Source organism: Ambystoma mexicanum, chromosome 2p (genome assembly GCF_040938575.1).
Source record: "Ambystoma mexicanum isolate Mex_15411 chromosome 2p, UKY_AmexF1_1, whole genome shotgun sequence".
NCBI classification, from domain to species: domain Eukaryota; kingdom Metazoa; phylum Chordata; class Amphibia; order Caudata; family Ambystomatidae; genus Ambystoma; species Ambystoma mexicanum.
Window position 1 is genome coordinate 347,074,531 of NC_090923.1, and position 27,780 is coordinate 347,102,310.

At 52.4% G+C, this 27,780-nt stretch overlaps 1 protein-coding gene across 2 annotated transcripts in view; it reads right to left on the minus strand.

The window, feature by feature from the left end:
- DENND6A (DENN domain containing 6A) overlaps window positions 1–27,780 on the minus strand; it is a 1,713,534-nt gene that overhangs the window by 492,389 nt on the left and 1,193,365 nt on the right. For both annotated transcript variants that reach the window (XM_069643682.1, XM_069643681.1), the window contains one exon: window positions 13,327–13,422. In XM_069643682.1, the coding sequence (XP_069499783.1) occupies window positions 13,327–13,422 (96 nt within the window). The remainder of the gene's footprint in view (window positions 1–13,326; window positions 13,423–27,780) is intronic.

Genomic DNA, 27,780 nt, shown 5'->3' on the forward strand with positions numbered 1-27,780 from the left:
AACTGTTGTTCTCCAGCATGGGTCTTGTATGGATTCACATGCTCATGAATATTCCCCGTCGTCAGGCCAGGAATCCTCGGTATAGAAAAAATCAGTATCAGTTTCGTTTCTGATCTGTCTTTCTTAGTAGTAACCAATCACTGGTCTATGGGTCATACTGCCCCCAGCCAATGACTGCCCTCTCCCTAAGCCCCGCCTCTGGCAGCCATTCTCAGACATGGTAGCACGTAAAGTGGCAGTATGACCAAGTGAAGAGCCGCAGAGGGGCAGGCGGGAGGGTTCACATGTGAATCCATGGCAGACCCATGCTGGAGAACAACAGTTACAGGTAAGTAACTTGTTTTTCTGCAGCATGGGGTCTGGCATGGATTCACATGCTCATCAATAAGAGAATACATAGCAGTACACACGTGCACAACCACAGGAGGTGGAAACAGGCTCAACATTAAGCAATACAACAACTCAACATTAAGCATCTCTTACCTCCTCACCAGGCTCACCTTAGGCGAACAGGTTGCGCAGCACTGCCTAGCCGACCCTGGACTCCTCCCTGGAGTCCCGATCGACGCAGTAGAATCTTGTGAAGGTGTGCGTCGACCTCCACGTCGCAGCCCTGCAGATGTCCAGCAGGGGCACACCAGACAGGAACGCCGTGGTAGCAGTGATCGTTCTGGTCGAATGGGCTCTCGGACGGCCGGGCAGCGGTCGGTTTGCCAACCGGTGACAGTGCATGATGCAGCCGGAGAGCCATCTGGAAATGGAAGTCTTCGAGAGAGCCTTCCCTTGATTCACAGTCCCAAAGTTCACAAACAGCTGTGACGTCTTCCGAAAACTCTTCGTGCGGTCCACGTAGAACTTCAGCGCTCTAGCTACATCCAGCGAGTGCAAAGTCCTCTCGGCCGGCGACGAAGGCGACGGGAAGAAAACTGGCAACACCAAAGGCTCGTTGAGGTGGAAGTCCGACGGCACCTTGGGCATAAAGGAGGGGTGCGTCCTCAGCACCACCCTCGTGTCATGAAAAGTCAAGTATGGAGGCTTGCAAGATAGGGTCTGGATCTCTCCCACTCTTCGTGCGGAGGTGATGGCCACGAGGAAAGCTGTCTTCCATGACAGGAACTTCAAAGGCGCCGAATGCATAGGCTCGAATGGGGCCCCCATGAGCCTGGTCAGCACCACATTAAGCTCCCACGCCGGGGCAGGAGCCTTCATCGGCGGGAATGGTCTGAATAGTCCCTTCATGAATTCTTTCAGCAGGCAATGAGACCACAAGGACGCCGTCCCGTAGTCCTGGTATATCGGGAGATTGCAGCTAGATGTATTTTGATGGAGGCGTGAGCCAGTCCAGCTTTGGCCAGCGACAGTAGGTACGGCAGTACTTGAGGGGCCGTAATCCGCAGAGGGTTAATCTTCTGTGCACGGCACCAGACAGAGAACCTCTTCCATTTATGTCCGTAGCACTTGAGAGTTGAGGACGCCCTGGCCTTTGCAAGAACCTCTCTGGAGGGTACGACATCCCGGCCGACTGCAAACTCTAGTGCTGCAGGAGCCAGGCCTGCAAGTTCAGCGACTCCTGGTTGTGGTGAAGAATGGCGCCTCCTTCTCTGGAGAGCAGGTCTGCGTCCGTCGGCAGCTTGACTGTTGTGGACGTTGACAAGTCCAGAAGGTCCAGAACCTCTCTGGAGGGTACGACATCCCGGCCGACTGCAAACTCTAGTGCTGCAGGAGTCAGGCCTGCAAGTTCAGCGACTCCTGGTTGTGGTGAAGAATGGCGCCTCCTTCTCTGGAGAGCAGGTCTGCGTCCGTCGGCAGCTTGACTGTTGTGGACGTTGACAAGTCCAGAAGGTCCGGGAACCAGATCTGTCTCAGCCACGCCGGTGCGACGAGGATCATCCTGCACCGGGACCTCTTGAGCTGGTTGATGAGCCGGAGCAGCAAAGGCAGCGGAGGGAACGCATAAAGAAATAGGCTGTTCCAGGGGAACGAGAAAGCATCGCCCATGCTCCTCGGCTGGGGGAACCTGCTGGCGAACCTCCGGCACTTGTCGCCGTTACGAAGAGATCGATTTGGGGTTCGCCCCATCGTCGGAAGAGTCGATCCACTTGATCCTGGCGAAGTTCCCACTCGTGGCACGAGCGCAGCTCCCTGCTGAGTGAGTCGGCGATCGTGTTTTTTATTGCTGCCAGATGAAGAGGCACCAGAAACATCCGTTGGGCGACGGCCCAATGCCACAGATCCTGGGCTTCCTTGGATAGGGCCGGGACCTGGTTCCGCCCTGCTTCTGGATGTAGAACATCGTGGTGGTGTTGTCGGTGAAGATCCTCACCAGCTTGCCCTTGAGGGACGGAAGAAAGGACCTGAGGGCCCAGAACACTGCGCAGAGCTCCAAGATGTTGATGTGGAGTGACTTCTCCTCCGGGAGCCAAAGGCCTCTCACGTGAAGATCTCCAGAGTGCGCTCCCCAACCTTCCAGGGAGGCGTCCGTCGTCACCGTCAACTGGTGAGCTGGGGTCTGAAAGTCTGTGCCCGCCGACAGATGGGAGCGGGTACCCCACCACCAGATCGCCTGACGGAACGTCTCGTTGAGAGGGATCCTGTCCTCGAAGCTGCCCGTCGACTGGACCCAGCGGGCGTCGAGGAACTCTTGTAAGGGGCGCATCCGAAGCCTGCAAAGGCGCACCAGATAAATGCAGGAGGACATCATCCCGAGGAGGGACTTGATAGATCTTACCCTGGCCATGTCCGTGGCCAGCAGACGCTGCACCTTGCCCAGAATGGTCCTGGTCCTTTCCTCCGACGGCAAGGCCAGCCGCGCCACTGTGTCGAGCTTGGCTCCCAGAAACAGGTCGACTTGCGACAGAACCAGGTGGGATTTTGGAAAGTTGATGGAGAATCCCAGGTCCGTGAGCAGCTGGACGGTCTTCGCAATGTGCTCCACGGTGAGCTCCCTTGTCCTTGCCCGGATGAGCCAGTCGTCCAGGTAGGGGTAGACGTGAATCCCCTGTAGGCGCAGCCGCGCCGCCACCGGTGCCAGGCACTTGGTGAACACCCTGGTTGCCGACTTCAATCCGAACGGGAGGGCCTTGAACTAGTAGTGCCGCCCTTGGACCACGAACCTGAGGAACATTCGGTGTCTTTTTAGAATGGGGATGTGGAAGTACGCATCCTCAAAGTCCAACGACGACAGGAAATCGCCCTCCTCCAGCTGTCCCAGCACGTGCTGGAGGGTGACCATACGGAACTTCTGTGCCTTGATGTACTTGTTCAGTCGTCGCAGGTCCAGGATGGGGCGCCATCCTCCTGTCTTTGTTTTTACGAGGAAGTACCTTGAGTAAACTCCGGAGCCCCGAAGCCTCTTTGGGACGAGCTCGATGGCACCCTTCTTGAGCATCGCCCTTACGTCCAACAGTAGTTGAGGGACGTGACTTTCCTTCCTGGCCACGGGTGGAACGCGAGGGCACTTCTTCTGAAACTCGAGGGCGTGCCCTTGGGCCAGGGCGGTCAGCACCCAACGGTCAGTGGAGAAGGACTCCCACACACTGACAAACCTCGCCAGCCGGCCTCCCACCGGGGTGCTTCGGCGGGGGCCCTGCCCCACGGTCGGTTCAATCCTGTTTGGAGGCCGCCTTGCCTCCTTGGCCTCCCTGATGACGACGACGGGCACCACCTGTAGGCTTCCTGGGATGAAGATCTTGCCGCTTGGCAGTACGTGGAGGAGCCACTGCCGGATCCCTTGGAGGCACCTTGTCTGCCTCCAGAGCTCCGAAAGGACGGCCGTCGTTGTTGGAGCCCTCCCAATGCCCGGGCAGTCTCTGTGTCTGTCTTGATGGCCTGAAGGGACTGATCAACCGCCTTCCCAAACAGGTTGTTCCCGAAGGGCATGTCCAAAACCTTGGTTTGTACGTCCTGGCGGAAATCCGTGGCCTTGAGCCATCCTCGTCGTCTCAAGCAAACGCCATAGCCCAACTGACGTAAACCGGTGTCAGCGATGTCCGTTGCCACCGTGATGGCGTGGTCCGAAGCAATCTCACCTTCCTGTAGGATTTCAAGGGCCTCAGCCCTTTTGGCGTCCGGAAGGAAGTCCAACAGAGGGGCCATTTTGAACCACAACTCCCTGTCGTAGCGGGCTACGATAGCCAGGGCGTTGGCCGCTTTGATAGTCGTCGCTGCGGATGAGATGATCCGTCGTCCCATCGTGTCCAGCTTCCTGCCCTCGAACGTCCGGCGGGGAAGTTGATGTCGAGGCCGATGCCCCCCCAGCTTTCTTCTTTGCCGCCGCCGAGACGACCGAATCCGGGGTAGGTTGCGCCCGAAGGCACAAGGGGGCAGCGTCGGGGACCCGGTACTTCTTCTCGTACCGGTCCCTCTTTGCCGGCGCTGTGGCAGGGTTCTTGAGGAGAGCGAGCTCCTCATCCCAGATGTCATCAAGAAGCGGTACGGAGAGGACCGTCTTCCTTTTAGCCTTGCACCATTGGTAAAGGAACCCTTCCTTCTTCTCTTCTGGGCAGAGCTGGAAGAGCTCGGATGCCCTGGAAATCATAGCATGAAAGGATCCAATCCGTCGTCATCTGTACCTGTCGTAGCAGTGTCCGTGCCTGTATCATCCCTGTGGGTAGTAGACCGGGGGGAAGGCAGAGCAGGCAGCAGAGGTGGGAGAGGTGCGTCGTCGTCCTCTTATGCAGTGGACTTTCCGAAGGTCCTGGCTGCGGTTCCCCCGTCGGGTCTGGCTCAGGTACCTCCGTCGGGGGGAGGGGCAACCTTGTCCTTATCTCCGAGCATAAGGACTGAATCGCTGACAAAATGGCCACCGAAGTGTCCTGCGGTGCCGGAAACGACGGGCGCGAGGGCTCTTAAGGAGCCTCGTCGGCGACACCGTCGCTCTCGTCGTTGCCCTCGTCGGGATCCTTACCGATGGGCTGGGCCTCTTCCACGACTTTGTTGAGCTCTTCTTCAGAGGTCGTGTCCGTATCCACGATGGCCACCAGCCCCTCCCCCACCTTTTCCGACGAGGACTTCGTGGGCGTCTTCTCAATGGGCTTGAAAGACGACTCCCTCCGCGGTGGCAGGGAGACTCTGGGTCCTGAGGTCGCCTCCACTGGTGTAGCCTCCACAGGCTGAGCCAGGGCCACGGCAACATCCTCAACCGAGGTCTTAGCAGGGTGAATTAAGGCCATCTTCACCTTCTGTATGCCTGGGGCCTTCACCTTGGGGGGAGGGTCCGAGCCTCGCTCCCCCTCTGCTGGAATCTTCGAGATCGACCGGGGCCTCTCCAGAAGCTTCGCCGGGTTCTCGGACTTCCTCTTACCCGAGCCAGAGCATTGGCTCTTGGTTGATTGCGCCGGGGAGGAAGCGCCCTGCCTGGCAGCCAAGGAGCCCGACCGTTCGGCGCTCTCGGTGCCCGCGGACTCGCGGTGCTTTGCCTTTGGTTGGGCTCCCGTCGCCGGGGCGTCCTCACAGGACTTAGAAGACCGCTCTGACTTCTTTTTCTTCTTCTCGGCTGACGGCTCTTCCCTTCCAGCCAGTTGGCGAGACGGAGGTGGCGATCCTTCATGGTCCGCTCCGACATGTTCCCACAAAACGCACAGTCCTTCTCCGTGTGGGTCTTGTCCTCATGGAGACAGTAGAGGCATAACGAATGCTAGTCCTCCTTGAAAACATTCTGAAGCTGGCATCCAGGGCAGGTCCTGAAGAGCTTCCCGGGCGTCGAGCTTCCTTTCTCCTGGGCCATGTCCGGGGTAGGCCTCGGAACTTCTGGAATCCTCCAAAAGCGTAACTCGACGAAATCTTCACCCTTGAGGGGCGTAGAAAACTCGGAAACGGATGCCCGTTGATCGGAAGTAGAAACGGTGGATCTTGAGGCTCTATTTAACCGAAAAATGAGAAAAATCTCCTGAAAAATGTGAAAACGCAGCAAAAGCTCGAGAGCTACAGCACGAGGACTCCCAACACTTGAACGTGCGGTAAAAATCTGAGGATGGCTGCCAGAGGCGGGGCTTAGGGAGAGGACAGTCATTGGCTGGGGGCAGTATGACCCAGAGACCAGTGATTGGTTACTACTAAGAAAGACAGATCAGAAACGAAACTGATACTGATTTTTTTCTATACCGAGGATTCCTGGCCTGATGACGGGGAATATTCCTCGAGCATGTGAATCCATGCCAGATCCCATGCTGGAGAAATAGCAGTACATACATACACAACCACGGGAGGTGGCAAGGCTCAACAGAAGCAATTACGCTTGCCTCCTCACCAGGCTCACCTTCAAGCGGACAGGTTGCGTAGCACCGTTTGGCCGACTCTGGACTCCTCTCTGGAATCCTTGGCTATGCAATAGACTTCCGGGAAGGTGTGCCTAGACCTCCACGTAGCAGTCCTGCAGATGTCTAGCAGGGGCACACCAGACAGGAAAGCTGTTGTCGCAGCTATCGCTCTGGTAGAATAGGCTCTCGGACGGCCAGGCAGCGGGCGGTTTGCCAACTGGTGACAATGAGTGATGCAACTGGAAAACCACCTGGAGATGGAAGCCTTGGACAAGGCCTTGCCATAGTTCACAGGACCAAAGTTCACAAAAAGCTGAGACGTCTTCTGGAAACGCTTCGTGCAGGCCACATAAAACTTCAGCGCTCAAGCCACATCCAGTGAGTGCAAAGTCCTTTCAGGCGGCGACGAAGGCGTCAGAAAAAAAACAGCCAACACCAGTTAATTGAGATGAAATTCAGACGAAACCTTGGGCATGAAGAAGGGGTACGTCCGCAGCACCACCCTTGTCTTGTGCAAAGTCAAATAGGGCCGCTTGCAGGACAGGGCATGGATCACACCCACTCTCCTGGCAGAGGTGATGGCCACTAGGAAAGCGGTCTTCCAAAAAAGGAACCAGAGGAGCTTGATGCATAGGCTCGAAGGGGGCCCAACATGAGCCTAGCCAGCACCACGTTGAGTTCCCACGCCGGGGCAGGCACCTTCACCGACAGGAATGTTTGGAACAGTCCTTTAATGAAATCCTTGACTAGATGGTGCGACCAACGAGAAGACCTGCCCGGAGACCTGGTGTAGCGGGAGATAGCCACCAGATGTACTTCGATGCAAGCCTGAACGAGACCCGTTTTAGCCAACGACAACAAGTACAGAAGAACTTGGGGGGCTGTGACCCTCAGAGGGTTGATCTTCTGCAACCGCCATCAAGTCGCGAAACGCTTCCATTTGTGCCCGTAGCATTCAAAAGTCGATGCCCTGGCCCGGGCAAGGACCTCCCTGCAGTCCGCTGGCAGTTCGTAACCCCCAAATTCTAATGCTGCAGGAGTCAGGCCATCAGGTTCAGCGATTCCAGGATTGCGCCTCCTTCCCTGGCAAGCAGATCCGCAACCACTGATAGCTTGACTGGAGGTGACGCCGACATGCTGCGAAGGTCCGGGTACCAGATCTGCCTTGGCCACGCTGGTGCGACGAGGATCATCCTGCACCAACACCGAGTTGACTGATGACTCGTAGTAGTAGAGGCAATGGAGACAAAGGCGTAGAGGAACAGGCCTTCCCACGGGAAGGAGAATGCGTCCCCCATGCTCCCCGGCTGGGGAAACCTGTTGGCGAACCTCTGGCACTTGGGGTTTGTCACTGTTGCAAATAGATCGATCTGGGGTCTGTTCCACCTGAGTAAGAGGTTGTCCACTTGATCCTGCCGAAGTTCCCACTCGTTGCAAGAGCGCAGCTCCCTGTTGAGAGAGTCAGCAACTGTGTTCTTTACTCCCGCCAGGTGAAAAGGTACAAGAAACATCCCCTGGGTGAAGGCTCAGTGCCGCAGTTCCTGTGCCTCTCTAGAGAGCGCTGGGGACCTCGTGCCCCCCTGCTTCCGTATGTAAAACATTGTGGTGGTATTGTCCGTGAAGACCCTCATCACCTTGCCCTTGAGAGACATAAGAAATGACTTGAGGGCCCAAAACATTGCCCTCAGCTCCAGGACGTTGATGTGGAGCTACTTCTCTTCCGGAAGCCACAGGCCTCTGGCGTGGAGACGTCCCGTGTGGGCTCCCCAGCACTCCAGGGAAGCATCCGTCATGACCATCTCCTGGTCCGGGGGGCTCTGGAAGCCGCAGGCGATGTTGGAGCGCACGCCCCACCACCCTATCGCTCAACGGAACTTCTCGTCAAACACAATCCTGTCCTTGAAGCTTCCAGACACCTGGATCCAGCGGGCGTCCAGGAATTCCCGGAGGGGGTCACATCCACAAACTGCAGAGCCTGGTCAGGTAGATACACAACATCATGCCGAGCAACGACTTGATGGTCCTCACTGTCTCAATCTTCAGTGCTAACAGATGCTGCACCTTGCCCAAAATGGCAGCTATCCTTTATTCCAAGGGGGACCGCCAGGTAGGATACCACATTCAGTCTGGACCCCAGGAACAGCGCACGCCCTGCAATGGAACCAAGCAGGACTTTGGATAGTTCACGAGAACCCCAGATCAGTCAGCAGCTTGACGGTCCTCTCTGTGTGATCGACGGTGATGTCCCTTGACTTGGCCCGAATGAGTCAGTTGTCGAGGTATGGGTACACATGAATTCCCTGTAGGTGCAGATGGGCCGCCACCGGAGCCAGGCACTTCATAAAGACTCTGGGCGCCGACTTCAGTCAAAAGGGGAGAGCCTTGAACTGGTAGTGCTTCCCCTGTGCGACGAACTTGCAATGTTTTTCCTGAATGGGGACGTGGAAGTACGCATCCTCTAGATCCAGCAACAACAGGAAGTCTTCCTCCTCCAGTTGGCCGAGCACGGGCTGTAACATGACCTCCTGAATTTTTGGGACTTGATGTACTTGTTGAGTCGTCATAGATCGAGAATGGGCCTCCAGACACGGTCTTCTTTCTTATTAAGACGTATCTGGAGTAAACTCGGGAGCCCCGGAGTTGCTTTGGAACCAGCTCAACCACCCCCCCCCCCCTTTTTTTTTCTTTAACATGTCCCCAACCTCCAGCCACAGCTGAGGGATGTGTAGTTCCTGCCGGGCCACCGGTGGTATCTGCAGACACTCCAAAGTGTGTCCGTGGCGAAAGCGTCCAGCACCCATCTATCGGTGGAGATGTTTTCCCACACGCTGATGAAGTTAGTCAGCCGGCCTCCCACCAGAGTGCATGGGTGGGGTCCCAACGTGTTGGCTGGTTCAGTCCTGCTTGGAGGCCGGCATGCCGCCTTGGGAGCCTTGACGACGACGGCGGCCACCTCCGAAGGCCATGGAATAACCACTATAGGCTTCCTGGGTCGTGGAATAGGATTGGCGTTAAGAGGAGGATCCACTGCCGAAACTCTTCAATCATCTGTCCGACTTCCCTCCTGAGGAACGAAAGGACAGACAGCGCTGTTGCAGGGTGCCCAGGGCACTGGCCATCTGTGTCGGTCTTGATGGCCTGAAGAGATTCATTGGCGGCCTTTCAGAAGAGATTGTTTCTGTTGAACGGCATGTCCAGAACACTCGTCTGAACTTCTTGCCTAAAGTTGGTGGCCTTTGGTCGGCCACAGCGATGGAGGCAACCCCTGTTTCCCATTTGGCAGGACACTGTCCGCAATGTCCAGGGATACAGTGATGGCATGGTCCGACGCCACCTCACCCTCCTGAATGATCTCCATCGCCTCGACCCGTTTCTCCTCGGCGAGGAAATCCAGTATCAGGGAAATTTTGTACCATAACTCCCGGTCATACCTGGCCAGGATAGCTAAAGCATTTGCCTCCTTGACCGTCGTCACCGCTGAGTAGATTACCTTTCTAACCACATGTTAGGCAGAATCACATGCTGTACCCTTGGGGAACACTACATGAAATTAAGACTACAAGTGTCAGTACAATTTCACCTTTGGTACAAGCCTGTACTAAAGAGTTAGCAGTGGCTGAGCAGCCAGACATACCTCAAGAGTAAGTGAGCAGTAGAAGAAGTTACACATAGGACTAACAAACACAGTGATATAAACAAACATTTAATCAAGGTTTCTTGGTAAAAGAATATACATTTATTTACAAAGTCAGTTTGAAAACATTACACTAGCAAGAGCAGCTCAATATCGTATACTAATATACTACAAATACACAGCCAATAAGTTACTGAACAAGTTCAGCTCCCCTGAAGTGGGAGCAAAATGGCACTTCAGATACTTTTAAAAGGGCTAAAAAGACAAGGTATAAGAATCAGCAGCACAAATACTTTCATAGGAAGGGCAAAGGGTTTCAGTAAACTACAACCAGCAATTCAGTTCATAGCCCTGGGCCAAAGTCAATGGTTCAGAGTCTTTGTATAAGATAGCACAGTACTGGTAGTAAACGGTTAAGTCTTTGCCACGGATCTTAGAAGAATTTGGTCAGGCGAAATGTTAGACAAATGTTCGAAGTCAGGAAAGTTTCACAAACATTCACTGTGGCCGAAAAGATTTCCGGACCACGTTTGCACAGTACACCTCGCTGTTCCTGAGCTTCAGTCGTGGGGACAAGAAGGAGGGCGTCAGGAGGTTCCTGCACTGCCCAGGGATGAGGCCACAAGCTTGGCAAAACGTCGGTTTAAGGTGCGAGTGCCTTTAAGTCCACGAGCTGGTTTCCTTCCCCCTGGCTATCCGGTTTTAAACAGAACTCTGAAGAAAATTCGACCAGGATGGGGACTGTGTCCAGGCGGCTTGCGAGTTGGTTGTTCCCAGCAAACTCCAGGGAAGAAGTTAACCTTGAAGGGCTTCTCTGTCGATGGAGTTTCAGGCAATTTGGACCTGCAGCAGGGCTTCACCGGTGGTCCAGGAGTTGCAGCAGTCCTCTTCCTTCAGCTCGTCTTCAGTTCTTTCGTTCCAGTGGTCGACTCTGCTTTCCAAGTCCCAGAGACCTGTTTTAAAACAGTTTTCCCCCATTCATTCCAGCCTGGCTGTCACTCACACAGCAGGGAAGCTGTCCTTGCCAGACATCCAGCCAGCCAATCACGCCAGAGTGCATTCAGGTCTCCTAGGAGACTAAGCACAGAGATTTTTGGGCACCTTCCTCACATCCTGTCCACCCCAGACACTCATGCGCCAGAGGAGGGCTTCAGCACTGAAGCCCGCCAAAGGCCAACGAACAAAGGGACCAAACCTGGTTTGGCGCGCAGAGATAAACAAAAGTAGGACCTTTACTAAAAGAAATGGCAAAAAAAGTTGACCTGAGTCTGTTTTTACAGATAGGTCTTGAGCGCTATATTAAAAAACATGGCTGACCAGATTTTAAGCTACCATTGTTCACGGTCGGGAAAAATCATGGTAGTTTGATCTAAACCACTGCCACCAGTCATTTCAAGTAGGAAAGGGTATCATTTGACCGTTACATGAGTGTTTTGACTCAGGGGATGCTAGGAAACCCCTCCAGCACTCCATAGGAAGATAGTGTGTGCTGGGTCTGTAAATTTAAAGAGACTAGTAAAGTCAATTTAACTTTACATGCTCTGGGAGACAGTAGTCAGTCCTAGAGAAGGTATTTAAACCTTGGGGAGTCTGAAAGACACCCCTGTGTCACTGCACAGAGGGTGCTGTGTGACACACAGAAAAATATGATGCCTATGGAGTTGTGTTAAAACTCATAACCAAAGAACACAAAAGTAAAACACACAAAAATACATGGAAGAGTGGGAAAAAAGGCTCACACTCTTCCCAGGTAAAAAATCAAATCCTAGAAATCCAGCAAAGTTGCTGGGGGTCTCAAAAGATAAGGGAAATTAGGTAATTCTTGAGAATTCTCCCGACCACCACAGCGTCCAACTTCTTCCCCTCGTTGTCCGGGGAAATGGATGTGGAGGACGACTAGTTGGATGACAAGGATGATGAAAGCTGTGACTGCAGACACTTGGTTGCAGACTCTGGCACTAGGCATTTCTTTTCCAGCCGGTCTATTTTCACCGGGGTTGAGGCAGGGTTTTTCAGCAGCGCCAGACCCTCATCGCCAGAATGGTCTTCCTTTTTGCCTCCCGGCGTTCATAAAGGAAGCCCTCCTTCGTCTCCTCCGGCGTGAGCTCGAAAAGATCTGATGTGTGGGCGACCATGGAGTGGAAGGAGCCCACTTTGTCCAGGGGAGAAGTCCTTGGAGGCTGAGAGATGCCGCCGGTGTCCGTCATCGTGTCCGTCCCCGTATCCCTAGGGGGAGCGGGGCACGGGTGGCTGGAGCGGAGGCATAGTGTGCCGCTTCCTTTTCTTTGGCAGTGGGGGCCCCGGTGTCAATGGGGTCATCGTCGGAGGTGCCGGAGGCATTCTGTTCTGCATCTCCGACACCAGCCTGTGGAGGGTCGATAGAATGTCATGCAACAGATCTCTGGGAGGTGCCTGGGGAGTAGGGTCGCTGGGCCCAGCGCTTAGGACGGTGCCCCCTCTGGAGGAGACTACCTCCATGGCTTTCCAGTCGTCGTCATCCCCAACGTCTTCCTGGATGGTGCAGAAAGAGCCACTTTGGCCGCCGTAGGTACCCTGGACCAGATCACCCCCTTTCGCCTTCGAAAAGGCGGCTGCCACCAAACTCGATAGATGAGGATGATTTAGCTCGTTTCACCTGGGCTTTCACGGACAGGTCCGACACCTTGTCCTGTTGTCTGGCCTTCTGCGGTTTCTCCAGCAGCGTCCACGGGGTAGCTGACTCTGTTCGATGAAGAACTGGAGCGAATGCTGGAGACCGAGGCCGATGGAGATGAGCGAGCTGTCGCAACACCCACTAGCGTGGCAAACCTGAGGGAAATGGACTTGCGGTGCTTCGCCTTGTCTTGGGCCCCACAGATGGAGCACCCTCAAAGGACTTAGAAGCCTGTTCTGACTGGCTGGATCCAGATGAGGCATGCCCCTGTGAGCCACACTGGGTAGAGGCCTTGGTGTTGAGCCACTCCACCAGTCTGGTGTGCCGATCCTTCATAGTGCGCTTGGTAAAGCCACGGGAGATCTTGCAATCATCATTGTGCGTCAGGTGAAGGCAAAGGCACTGGGAATACTGGTCCTCCATGAAAACATTCTGCAAACCGCAGCTCTGTCCTTCTCCTCCGACATGGTCCTGTGTGCGGCGTGGGCCCAATGGCTTTCTGGAAACTTCGAAGAAGAAACACTCAACAATTCTGCCCTTGAGGGGCAATGAAAGATGCCGAAAAACGGATCCCTGTAAGTCGGATGAAGAAAAGATAGAGCACACAGGACATGCAGTAAAAATCTGACGATGGCTGCCAGAGGAAGGGCATTATTCATGAACATGTGAATCCATGCCAGACCCCATGTTGGAGAAGGTATACCATGATTGTGAAATCACAATGAACTCAATAGATGTTCACACTTTAAGTATAGACATGTTATTTAATCACAGTTACTTACGGGGCCTGTGTGCGAGTTGTGTATTCTTTGAACTCTGTATCATGAATCGTGAAGTATGGCCTGAAGTCACAGCAGTACTTTAGTGGAGAAATACAACTGTGGGTTGAAGAAGAAATGAATTAGGGATATCTGATATTTCTACCAGCAAAGCGATAAATAGTTGCATTCGATAACAGTCCTTGTCTGATGTTACAAACACTATCAAGCTGAGTTTGTCAGTAGTAGTGACCGTGAGAAAGGTGATAATTCAACATCTCGAATGCTGTCTGTTCGAGTTTGCATGCTTAGTGAGCAGAAACATTGTATTTGTAAACATGATACTTAGAGTAATGCATTGCCCAATTGCTAAGACTAAGGAACCATCGTCGTGAACTATGCCTGAAAGCCCTAGAATAGATCAGTTGCATAATTTCTATAATACACAAGAGCATTAAGGTTCACTTGTAAACCCAGACGAATAGGGCAACTGATTAGCTTTTGCGAGCGGTTTGCGCAAAGGCCAAATATGTTGGGGTTGATAAAGTACTTCGTTCTTGCATCCGAGTTCTACAGACTAGTTTGCCAGAAACAATATTTGCATGCGTTTTCCCTGAATAGTGGTGTTGCCTGACAGTACCACATGCTACAAGTGTATACTATCTTGAAGGGCTGAAAGTTACCTATTTACTTAAGGAACCAGTGAGGTCCAAAGCCAAAATGACTAGTCAACAATTTTCTTTGGAAAAGAAACTCCACAGCTGAAATCTTCCATTACATCCATGAGAGGTTTGGAATTATTGTCATGTGTGGAGAGTGTTTCTCAAAATCAAAAAGGTAAGTATTTTAAATCAAAAAGCCAGAAGTGTAATAAAAAGAGCCACTTTGAGGTTTGGTGTTTGTTTAGTCTTTTAAGTGTATTTCTTAAAGTACTGAAATGTTGCTATTCCATCAACGATTAAGTTGGAGAACTTTTGTCATCTTCATTACTTTTTAAAGCTATTAACTAGCTATGATGGGATACTGCATTTAGAGATTTACTGTATTTAGGGTGCCATAGTTTGTGATCAGATATGGTGTTGCCTGGAGTTGAGTAAGCAGTCCTCTAGTGAATAACCAATATTACTTTGAAACCTTCCCTTTGTGTTCATGCAGCCATGCCCATTTGTGCTCCTTCCCCTTTACCAGCCCCTACTCCCCTTGGAAAGAACCTTATTTATGTGCTGCACTTGCAGCCATCCAGAGCCCCTCATGCATTCCCTTCCTGTTTTATGAACACCCTCCATAGTTTGAGCTGTTTAGCTGGTTGCATAATTTTGTTTTGAACAGGATACTCCCAGTATCAACCCTATTTACATCTCTGGCCTTTAATTAAAATAGAAATGCTTCTTTGTGAAGTACGAATAAAGGCTATTAAGAGTGGGTTTAGCCAGACTAACCACTAACTGGCAAAAATGTCACCAATGGGCATCTTCTGTTGAATGTTTGCTTGCAGATGTCGGGCCTGAACAAAATACTCCATCCTTCTACTTGGACTGGTTTAGCGGTTTTGGCCCTAACAGTCATTATTTCTTTGAGTTTGAAATTTACATGGTATAGCAGAAATGTCTTGGTTGCAGGAATTTGAGATTTGGGTGTAACGGGATTTGGGGTACTCTTTGCATCCCACACCCGAAATTTCACTTCAGAAGGCTTTTTCAATCCTCAAGAAGCATGTTATTAACCAACAGCTTCTCATCTTAGCCATTCACAACTTATGGCACTCCAAATATTTTCAAGTTTGATCTTTACCATTATTTAGCATTTCCTGCTTTTGTCAACTACCCAATCTGTGCTGAAGATCTGTTAATGGGGAGCTTGGGGCATGAACATGCTCTTCATTGGAGGCAACTCTGCTTCTACTTCTACTTCTTCCATTCACCTGAAATATATTCTTTAGCCATGTTGGTTAAGCAATCTTAATATCCTCAGATGGGTATTGGTTTGAACCTGCCCTCCCATCAGTTACATCAGGGTAAACAACTGTGGTCATCGGCTGGTGAAGCGATTCCATGGTTTCATTGATTCTCTACCACTTCTTGTAATTCCTTGGACTTGTTGGCCAACCGACTGTTAGTCTATGTTCTGTCTCTGTATATGTGGGCGCCCCTAAGGCTGTAGAGGTGAAACACGATGTGCACTACTTATTTCACAAGGTTGCTGTGGATGTTGGTATAAGGCAGAATCCTGTGCCGTTCCCTTGGGGAACACTGCAAAAAGATTAAGACTACAGGAGTAAGCAATAAACCCAATTGGTAGCAGTCTGCACCACCCAGATTTACCTGGTAGCTGTGGCTGAGCAGTCAAGACTTCTCTCAAGAAGAGCAGGGCAGTATATAGAGTATACACAATAGGGCTAAAAACACAGTAGAGCAAACAAACACGGACCAGAGCTTTGTATAAAAAGTATATAATTATTTATTTAAAACACACTTTAGGCAATATACTAGCACTCTAAATCAAAAGCAAGTTAAAACACAGTCAGGTAAAGTATACACACCTCCCTTGATAACTATTAGACAAGTCAGAGTTAAAACACCACGATTTGTTAAACAGATGTGAGCGCATAACCTGATGGCACTCCAATAGTTCAGTTAAAGGGAGAGAAAATGGCAGAGCATAGAAATAAAATGGGTACGAACACTTTTAGGAGTTCTCAGCAATGGAATAAAGGCAGTGTAGACTGTAGAGCCAAAGTTCATAGGCCAGGCCCACTTTAAATGGAGCAAAGCGAAATGTGCCCACGATCACACAGTTTAAAAATGCACTACAAGTCTTTGCAGAATGTTCAGAAGAGGTTGGGGCGATTCAAGAAGGTAAAGTTAGAAGGTCTGGGGCCAACCCAGTTGGCAAGCCAAGGATTTAAGGGTCACCTTGGGCAAACCGAAGAAAGTGAGGCCAGGCAGGACACAGTACCTTAAACAGAGAGGAAGCTTCAGCGGTGGCAGTTGTTCCTGGCAGTGGTTACAGCTTGTTGTTTCAACCAGGGCAAGAGACGATCTCGTCGAGGGGGAAACGTGGAGTCGTTGCACTGCACAGGGATGAAACCAGCTGCGGAGTTTGTCAATAAAAGGAGCGTTCCTTTTATTCACGGTCAAAGTGGTGAAGCTTGGCTATCCAGCCGCCGGGGTGCTTGGCACGGGCGATTCGACCAGGAGACGTCTTTGGAAGGCGAAAAGGGCGAACTGGTTGGTCCCACCAGCTCAGAGGAAGAAGACTCGTCCAGCAGAAGATCTTCTCTTGTCGTCGGGAAAGTGGTGAGGTAGTTGCAGCAGGGTTTCACCGGTGGTGTCGTCTTTGCAGATGGCTCTACTTCTTCCCTCTTCAGATTCTTAGGTCCTGTGGCGACTTCTGAAGTTCCAGTCCCAAAGGCCCTGCTTTTATGCAGAAAACCCCCTATTCATCAGCCTAGCTGTCAATCACACATGCCAAGTGGTGAGCCACTGGGCCAATCAGAGTAGAGTGCTACTTGGGTTGCCGAGGCAACAGTCCAGGGTGCCAATTCCCCCCTCCACCCTTCCTGTGGAACCCAGACAGAGTGGCACCATTTGGAGGGCTTCTGTGGAGAAGCCCGCCAAAAAGTGGAACAAAGGGCTCGACCTTGGTCAGAGTTACAGAGACGGACACGAACGCCATTTTAGAAGAGAGTTCTGGCAAAAAGACCCAACCGTTAATTTAATATTAAATAAATAAACTGGCGGTATCTTTAACATTGCACCAAAAAGGGGTGCATTTAAAATCAATGGGAAAATCCCATATAGAATATTCCGGTGGAATATTTTGCGTGGTAACCACTGCCACCAGCCAGAAACAGTGCCCCCTTGAAAACAGACCCAGGGGCAATATAATGAACCCTTTCCAGTACTTCCACAATATGATGGTTTGTACTGGTTCTGTTGATAATTTAAGACTAGTAAAGTCAATGGTGACTTTACATGTCCTGGGAGACAGTAGTCAGTCCCAGGGTATGGAGTCTATGTTTGGGGATCGCTACGACACCCCTGGGTTACTGCACTGAGGGTGCTGTATAACACAAACAAAAAAACAGATGATACCCCCTGGAGTAAAAGACCCCATTACCCAAAAATATCACTGTCAGAGACATACCTCAAATCATGCCTAAGAGTGGGAGTAAGAGAGTCTCACTCTTAGCAGGAGAAAAAAACAAACCCCAAAAATCCAGCAAAGCTGCTGGGGGACTTCTCCCTAACAGTTGGTGGTTGGATGCATCATTTTTCCATGATCTCATGGGTTTTTCCCCCACCTTGCCCATCAGTCACAAAAATTAGTGGATATCCTGGTCTGTTTTTACTGCCTCCCACGCTGACAAACTGCCCAGCCCAAGTCGATTTGTTTACCAGGAGTGAAAAGCTTCAGTGGCTGTTTCTGGGTTTACCTTTGCATGGTTGGCTGTATGTGTGAGGTATGAACAAAGTGTGTAGTCTAGAGACCTTTTATCAACTTTGCCCGTTTGGTACAGAATTGCTTTAACAGGTTGAAAGGAATGCTCCAGTCTTTATTACTTCACTAGGCACACGTTGACTGTGTCAATCTAATTTCTAATCATTTGTATGATCTACCCCCATGACGATGCTGGATTCCCTAAAGGAGGTGGGTGAATATCCACAATATCCAAGTAGAAATGATCGAGATACCAATACTACTGCCCTATGGATGTTTCCTTGTCTGGCTAGGCTACTGCTGTGTCCTGATTAACTTGACTGCTGGCAATGAGGAGAGAGTAGAAAGTTTAGGAATGCTGTGAGCATGTGCAGCTCAGAATGTTGGTAGCGTAAAAACAAAGAGCAAATGACTTACCTGTCAGTAACTTTCCTTCTGATGGACATTCCTCCTGTAAAAGGACATCCATCAGAAAGAACTTTACCGAGAGGTAATTTGTTCTTCTAATGGACTCCTTCCTCCCACTGATTCCTCCCCTAGGAGAGATTCCAAATGCAGTACAATGACCAGTAGGAAGGAGAGTAGCAAGGACACAAACTAAAACAGAAAATGCAAAGGACAGCTCTACAGACCAGACATAGAATCCAAGCAGTAATGCTTAGCAAATGTGTGCAAGGAAGCCCACATAACTGTTGGCAAATATCCAGAACAGGTATACCGCGCGTTGCTGAGCAGCCAACCTTCTGGTGGTGTGACCCCCAAGACCCTAAGGGGCCCCCTTGCCAGCCAGATTATAGCATTTCGAGATGCAGAGAATTATCTATCGAGATATTTCATAAAGGTCCTGCCTGTGCGGGCACCAGCGCAACCAACAAAAAGCTGGTCTTCATTCCTGTTCTCTGTGATGAATCTATTGTCATCCCTCCTTTCACAGAGGTAGCCTCCCCTCATGTTGTCAGAGAACAGCAGTCGCTCACTGATCCTGACCCTGGGGGTGGCTGTACGAGGGAGGATCACATATGGGAAGGTGACCCTTGGGGAGGGGGACAGACATTGAGTGAGAGGCAGCATCCCCTCTTCCTTTTAGGGATTTTCTATCCATCCCTCATGCCTTAATGGCCTATTGTGACAATAGCCCCTTCAACAACCCACATGGCTTGCTGATGGCCTCTTTCAAAATCCTGTATTCCATAAAATGACAAGCAATGATTTTCAAAACCATGTACTTGAACGCTTTGAAGATATTGGGACGAGGAAGAGGAATGGAGTTATGAGGAATCACTAGAGCACAGAAAGCTTATGTTCTGGGATAGGTATAGGCGCCCATGGAAACTGTATGATCTGCTGTTGAGGGCTCCAGTGCTTCATGGGGAGATAGGGGAGGTTATAAAAAAATATTTCCGAGATAATAATGATGCAGGTCCTTCCCCGAAAATCATGGGGATGAGGGAGTTAATCAGTAAAGCTGCAGCTTAATCCAGGGTGCGACAGTTGTTACGGAAGGGTCTAGAGACAGAGGTTAAGTTAGCCGAACCCAAGCATAAATGTGGTGGCACACACACATTGCTGTGTAAACTGCACATAGTGTGCAGAAATTGGAAGAGGATTTAGGGGATAGAACAGGCCAAGCAATGCTAAAAACTAGAGAATAGTACTACACCAATGGGAATAGGGCCAACTAGCTTCTGGTGGCTAAACTGAGAAAACTCCAAACTCGTAATAAGGTGTTGGCTCTGCGGGACAGCCAGGAGGAGTTGAAGCGGGCAGAAGCGGATAAAGTTGAGATATTTCAGTTCCAGTCTGGGGAGGCGTTGCTGGGGGAATCGGGCTTTGAAGAGGCGCAGCTTGATTACTTAGAGGGCACAGGCCTAACGAGACTGTCAGTGTGGAGTGAGATTCACTAGAGGGCTCAATCCTGACGAGCGGTAGAAGGGGCTATTAAAACCCTGAAACATAAGGCAGCAGGTCCGGATGGGTTCACTGTTCCCTTTTATTAATTATTTTGCTCTATCCTGGTTGCCCCTTTGACAGCTCTTTTTAACTAATTTCTGGAGTCGGGCAGGCCTACGACTGCTATGGGACAATACTAATATTTTGATCCCCAAACCAGGGAAGGAACAATTCATTCATGACTCCAATCATCCCATTACGCTCACCAATATAGATTCTAAACTGTATTCTAAGATCCTGGTGCGTCGCATGATGGAGGTCCTCCAACAAGTCATAGATAGGGACCAGATTGGGATTATCATGGGGCACAGTACCCACGACAATGTAAGGCATGCTCTAAACTTGCTTGAAGTGGGACAAATATCGGGGTGGTTGCACTGGAGACCCACAAGGCGTTCGAACGGATGGGTCTGGGGGTACATTCGGCACACTCTGGTAGCTTTTGGCTTGGGCCCGAGGTTCACTGCGTTGGTCATGGCTGTTTTACCAGGAACAATCAACCTCTCTCAGGGTCAACCGGCAATACTTATTCAATTTGGCAATACCAGGGAAAATAGGCAGGAATGCCTGCTGTCCCCATTGGTGTTCGCGCTGTGTATTAAAATGGTGTGGGGGAGGCAGAATACAAGGTTTCATTTTATGCAGATGACATTCAGCTGACCCTTCAGAACCCTTGTGCCTCCTTCAACAGGTTTGTGAGAGCTTGTGGCCTTTATACAGATCTCAGGCTTTAAGTTTAATTATAGTAAATCCTAATGTTTGGAAGTCTCAATGCTACCTCAAGATCGTGCTCCCTTGAGGACTTTGGCTCAGATAAAATCGAACCAGGAAGCCATGCCATATTTCGGCGTGTAGATTGCAAGCAGGGTCACAGAGGTCTTTTCGCTGGAACTTCCCGCCTCTATTCAAAGAGCTGTCAGAGGATTTGTAAAAATGGGGAGGGCAGAAAAGGTCCTGGTTCGGCTTAATTGCGGCGATGAAGATGAATCTGGTCCGGAAGCTGCTCTATTTCTCTCATGCATTGCCAGCTAAGATACCAGACTCAGATGCGCGTGCTAAGGTCGCTGCCAATGGACCCCTATGGGTATTGCTGGGGACACTGGGTATGGGGCATTACATCTATCGGGCCCATGGTTACTCTGATAAGACACTTCCTTCTAGTGGGCAAGTTAACCACTGCCCAAAACTGAAAGATTTTTGAAGATCCAATAGCACAGATGTGGTGGGTGAAAGTATAAGACATTTTGGTGTCAGATAAAATCCCCGCCCTGGGGGGGGGGCGTGGCTTGGCGCCATGGTGGACGGTTTGGCCCGGTGAGAGCTCCCGGCTGAGACTGTGTGTCTATCCAAAATGCCCCAGTAAAAACGAATCTCCTGCGTGAAAGCTCGGCGCCCCGAAGATTGGGAAGGCTGCAGCAGCTTATGCTACGACCTCGATGATCCTAGCCCAGGGGAGACAGAGTTCTGGCCGGGCTTCCTAGCGAGGTGACTTGGCGCGTCGGATGGGTCCCAAGATGGCTGATAGCAGTGGTACCTATTCTGACCTCTTTTTGATCAGCCCTGGCAGAAGGGACAGGAGTTAACCCAGAGGCCGGCAGCGGCGCATTCCCCCGACTCGACACGGAACATATCTATGAGCAACCTCCAGGGGGTGCGCTCGTAGCACGACCCGACTCCCGCCGAGACCTAGCGGACCAAGCCGCTCTGGCTAATACAACGCCATGTAATTAAGACCGAGGGCGGCCAAACGCAGCGAGAGGGGCCTCAACGCAGAAGAATGCAGCGAAGGTTCCTGCCGACCCCCCCAACTAACCAGCCTTCCACCGCCTACATCTCTGAGCTGGCAGCTCCTTGCCGGCTTCTGCCGACAGCTCAGCGCAACCAGCGTTCTAATCAGCTCCGGGGACTCAATACGTCTCCCCGCGGCTGTTCGCCTCCAGCAAGAGTCCTACGTGGGAGAAGCAGGCGTCCTTCCAGTGGCCCTGTATCCAGATTACGGCACCCGCTCCCGGATGGAGGTAGGGCGGTACTTGCCGCACCACCCGGGACCTCTCATAGCCCCACTTGCCGGCCCCACGGCCCCAGCTCCCCGGCAAAGGCAAAGAGGGTCTGGCCCGCCCCGCATCACCTCAGGACTGTACTCCGAAAATTACCAACTGGCCACCCGGAACAAGGAAAGGCAACTGCGTCTCTCCTTCTCAGCTCCATCCAGGGGGGACCAAAGTCGGGCCAGTGCTCCCGGTCCTGGCCTGCTGGCTGCGGTCCCAGGGATCCCAGTGCATCTACCCCCATCGACTCCATCCAGCTTCCTGCAGGAGTGGGCCCAGCTAGGTGTCGATTGTGGCCCTTTCAATCCCCCGGTCGGGCCCGTAGGTCTTCCTCTCCAGCAGAGGATTTCCCCCCCGTGGGGTACCAGCACATCAGTAGAGCACGGAGGACGGTCACGCTTCAGCGCCCCACGGCAGAGTCGCCAAGCAGCACACAACAACCCCGGGAAGCCTTCAGTGTGCGAATTTGGAGTCTGTACTAAAAGAGTGCCCCCTGTTATCCAAAGGTGTCCATTAGGCGTGAAGGGCTGAACCAGTTCCTCACTACAATAACAAAGAACAAAGTCCAGGAACCCTAAACCTTCCAGACAAACCGATATACCTACCCTGCTGTCTGCCACCATGGAGGAGAGGTCTAAGAAAGGGGAGCGCAATGACAATGTAAATCCCAACGTACCCCCTGAACCCAATCCGATCTGCTGACCCAAGCAGTTACAAAAGCAGACCTCCAAGAGCTCCTCTCAGCCATAACTAGGAACTACCAAAAAGGCACAGAAGAACTAAAAAGCAAAACTTCGTCCCTAGTCAAGAGAGTGGGCGAAATCGAAACCAGAACAGAAGAAATTGAAACAACTCTCTATGAGCAAAACTTCGAGATTCGGGAGGGGGGGGGGTCGACAGGCTCACTGCGCTGGAGGCCAGATGTGAGGCCCTCGAAAACAGGCAGGAAGAAGCAGAAAACAGGTCTAGGCGCAACAACATCCACCTGAGAGGAATCCTGAGTTCTGTCCCTGAGGAAGAACTAAACGACTTACTCCGCTTCATTCTAACGCTCCCAGACAAAGCCCCCCTAGAACTGTACAGAGTCCATAAGGTTAGAGTCAAACAGAATGCAACCTCCCCACCAGATGTCCTAGCGAGAGTCCACTTCTATAGAGTCAAGGAAGTTATCATGCGCAAAGCCAGAAGTTCGGCCCGAATTGGCTTCAGAGACGCCTCAATATCCCTCTACCAAGACTTCGCAGCAGCTACACTCGCAAAAAGAAAAGCCCTTAAACCACTTACTGAATGGTTGCGGGAGAGGAAGACAACCTATCGATTAGGGTTCCCCACAGCTCTCATCTTGGGATGGCAAGCCACGACTAATCCCCTCCCCCAGAGAAGCCGAGCGCTTCATGAACCCAGACGACGAGGCGGGGGATCCTAGAGGGCCCGGGGAAGACCCCAAAGGGACTCCTCCCTGCCCTGGACTAAGGTAGAGGGGCGTCGCAGACTCCAGGGCCCCTGCCCAAATCTAAAAGGAATAACAACCTCTATTAAAGATGCCCCCCACCCCCAACTACAACTACAACTTCAAGCTGGGGCAGTTAACGGGTCCCTCTCCAAGCCTCCGAGTACCTACCTGGCGGGGAATGAGTCTGAGACAGCTGCCGCTTGCCCCAAACCATGGACTATCCATCTTCTGGGACCTTCAGCCCAAGATGCCAAAGCGACCCATAAAGAACAAGTTACTTACCTGTAACTGTTGTTCTCCAGCATGGGTCTGGCATGGATTCACATGCTCATGAATATTCCCCGTCGTCAGGCTGGGAATCCTCGGCAAATAAAAAATCAGTATCAGTTTTGTTTCTGATCGGTCTTTCTTAGTAGTAACCAATCACTGGTCTCTGGGTCATACTGACCCCAGCCAATGACTGCCCTCTTCCTAAACCCTGCCCCTGGCAGTCATCCTCAGATTTGGTAGCACGTAAAGTGGCAGTATGACCAAGTGAAGAGCCGCAGAGGGGATGGAGGACGGTTTCGCATGTGAATCCATTCCAGACCCATGCTGGAGAACAACAGTTACAGGTAAGTAACTTGTTCCTTCTCCAGCATGGGGACTGGCATGGATTCACATGCTCATGAATATAAAAATACATAGCAGTGCACACATGCACAACCACAGGAGGTGGCAAGGCTCAACATTAATCATTACATAAACTCAACATTAAGCATCTCTTACCTCCTCACCAGGCTCACCTTAAGCGAACAGGTTGCGCAGCACTGCCTGGCTGACTCTGGACTCCTCCCTGGAATCCCGGTCGACGCAGTAGAATCTCGTGAAGGTGTGTGTCGACCTCCACGTAGCAGCCCTGCACATGTCCAGGAGGGGCACACCAGACAGGAACGCTGTGGTAGCAGCGATCGCTCTGGTCGAATGGGCTCTCGGACGGCCAGGCAACTCTCGGTTTGCCAACCGATGACAGTGAATGATGCAGCCGGAGAGCCATCTGGAAATGGAAGCCTTCGAGAGAGCCTTCCCTTGATTCACAGGTCCAAAGTTCACAAACTGCTGTGATGTCTTCCGAAATCTCTTTGTTCGGTCCACGTAGAACTTCAGCGCTCTAGCTACATCCAGCGAGTGCAAAGTCCTCTCGGCCGGCGACGGGAAAAAGACTGGTAACACCAAGGGCTTGTTGAGATAGAAGTCCTACAGCACCATGGGCATGAAATAGGGGTGTGTCCTCAGCACTACGCTTGTCTCGTGGAAAGTCAAGTATGGAGGCTTGCAGGATAGGGCCTGAATCTCTCCCATGCGTCGTGCAGAGGTGATGGCCACAAGGAATGCGGTCTTCCACGACACGAACTTCAATGGAGTCGAATGCAAAGGCTCGAATGGCGAGCCCATGAGCCTGGTCAGCACCACGTTGAGCTCCCACGACGGGGCTGGAGCCTTCACCGGCAGGAACGATCGAAACATTCCTTTCATAAACTCCTTCACCAGGCGATAAGACCACAGGGACGACCGTCCTGCAGTTCTGGTGTATCGGGAAATCGCTACCAGATGTATCTTGATGGAGGCATGAGCTAGTCCAGCTATGGCCAGCGACAGTAAGTATGGTAGCACTTGAGGGGCTGTAATCCGTAGAGGGTCAATCTTCTGTGCACGGCACCAGACAGAGAATCTCTTCCACTTGTGTCCGTAGCACTTGAGAGTTGAGGACGCCCTGGCCTTTGCAAGAACCTCTCTGCAGTCAGCCGGGATATCGTACCCTCCCAACTCTAGTGCTGCAGGAGCCAGGCCTGCAAGTTCAGCGACTCTGGGCCGTGATGAAGAATGGCGCCTCCTTCTCTGGAGAGAAGGTCTGTGTCCGTCGGCAGTTTGACTGGTGGGGACGCTGACAAGTACAGAAGGTCCGCACACCATATTTGTCTCGCCCACCTCTGTGCACCGGGACCTCTTGAGTTGGTTGATGAGCCTGAGCGGCAACGGAGGGATCTCATACAGGAACAGGCCGTCCCAGGGGAACGAGAAAGCATCGCCCATGCTCCTTGGCTGGTGGAACCTGCTGTCGAACCTCTGGCACTTGGAGTTCGTCGCCATTGCAAACAGGTCGATTTGGGGTTTGCCCCATCGCCGGAAGAGTTGATCCACTTGATCCTGAGTTCCCACTCATGGCACGATAGCAGCTTCCTGCTGAGTGAGCCGGTGATGGCGTTTCTTATCCCTGCTAGATGAAAAGGTACCAGAAACATCCCCTGGGCAATGGCCCAGTGCCACAGATCCTGGGCTACCTTGGACAGTGCTGGGGATCTGGTTCATCCCTGCTTCCAGATGTAGAACATCGTGGTGGTGTTGTCGGTGAAGATCCTCACCACCTTGCCCTTGAGGGACGGGAGGAATGACTTGAGGGCCCAGAACACTGCTCGGAGCTCCAGTATGTTGATGTGGAGCGGCCGCTCCTCCGGGAGCCACAGGCCTCTCGCGTGAAGATCTCCGGTGTGCGCTCCCCACTCCTCCAGGGAGCCACCCGTCAACACCGTCACCTGCTATGCTGGGGTCTGAAAGTCTGTGCCTGCCGCGAGATGCGTGAGGTGCCCCACCATCGAATTGCTTGGCGGAATACTTCGTTGAGCGAGATCTTGTCCTCGAAGCTGCCCGTCACTTGAATCCAACGGGCGTCGAGGAACTCCTGCAGAGGGCGCATCCGAAGCCTGCACAGGCGCACCAGATAGATGCAAGAGGACATCATCCCGAGAAGGGACTTGATGGACCTCACTCTGGCCACGTCTGTGGCCAGCAGACGCTCTACCTTGCCCAGGATGGCCTGCGTTCATTCCTCCGACGGCAAGGCTCTCAGAAACAGCGCGACCTGCGACGGAACCAGGTGGGATTCGGGGAAGTTGATGGAGAATCCCAGGTCCGTGAGCAGCCGGACGGTCCTTGTTGTGTGTTCGACGGCGAGTTCCCTTGTCCCTGCTCGGATGAGCCAGTCGTCCAGGTAGGGGTAAACGTGGATCCCCTGCAGGCGCAGCCGCGCTGCCACTGGTGCCAGGCACTTGGTGAACACCCTGGGTGCCGACTTAAATCCGAACGGGAGGGCCTTGAACTGGTAGTGCCGCCCTTGGACTACGAACCTGAGAAACTTTCGGTGTCCCTGTAGGATGGAGATGTGAAAGTACGCATCCTCCAAATCCAACGACGATAGGAAGTCGCCTTCCTTCAGCTGGCCCAGCACGTGCTGGAGGGTGACCATCCAGAACTTCTGTGCCTTGATGTATTTGTTTAGCCGACGCAAGTCCAGGATGGGACGCCAACTTCCCGTCTTCTTCCTGATGAGGAAGTATCTTGAGTATACTTCGGAGCCCCGGAGCCTCTTTGGGTTGAACTCGATGGCTCCTTTCTTGAGCATCGCCCTTAGCTCCAACAGCAGTTGAGGGACATGGTTTTCATTCCTGGTCACTGGAGGAATGTGGGGGGACTTATTTAGAAATTCCAGAGTGTGCCCGTGTTTCAGGGCATCCAGCACCCAATGGTCGGTGGAGATGGACTCCCACACGCTGACAAACTTCGCCAGCCGGCCTCCCACCGGGGTGCTTCGATGGGGGCCCGATACAACGGCCGGTTCAGTCTTGCTTGGAAGCAGCCTTGCCTCCTTAGCCTCCCTGGCGACGACGGCGAGATCCACCCGACTTGCCTCATCCCCTGTAGGCTTCTTGCGACGAGGAGCGGGCCGCCCGACGGTAGGTCGAGGAGCCGCTGCCGAATCCTTTGGAGGCACCTTGCTTGCCTCCGGAGTTCCGAAAGGGCGGCCGCCGTTGCTGCAGAACTCCCAAGGCCCAAGATCTCTCTGCGTCGGTCTTGATGGCATGCAGCGACTCATCCACTGTCTTTCCAAACAGATTGTTCCCGTCGGAGGGGATGTCCAAAACCTTGGCTTGCACGTCTTGGCAGAAATCCGTCGCCTTGAGCCACTCCCGCCGTCGAAGGCAAACGCTGTTGCCCAACTGGCGGAAACCGGTGTCGGCAATCTCCGTGGCCACAGTTATGGCGTGGCCCGACGCCACCTCACCCTCCTATAGGATCGCCAGGGCCTCTGCCCTCTTGTCGTCCGGGAGGAAGTCCAACAGGGGGGGGGGGCAATCTTGTACCACAATTCCCTGTCGTAGCGGGCCACAATCGCTAGGGCATAGGCAGCCTTAATCGTCGTCATCGCTGACGAGATGACTCGTCCCACAGCGTCCAGCTTCTTTCCCTCGCCGTCCGGTGGGGAAGTTGAAGATGAAGTCGATGCCCCCCAGCTTACTTCTTGGCCGCTGCTGAGACGACCGAATACGGGGTCGGCTGTGCCCTAAGGCACAGGTGTCGTGGACGGGTTCTTGAGGAGGGCAAGTCCCTCGTCCCAGATGTCATCCAGCAACGGAACTGCGAGGACCGTCTTCCTCTTGGCCTTGCGCCGTTGGTAGAGGAAGCCTTCCTTCTTCTCTTCGGGGCAGAGCTGAAAAAGCTCGGATGCCCCAGCAATAATGGCGTGGAAGGAGCCAATCTCGTCGGGCGGGG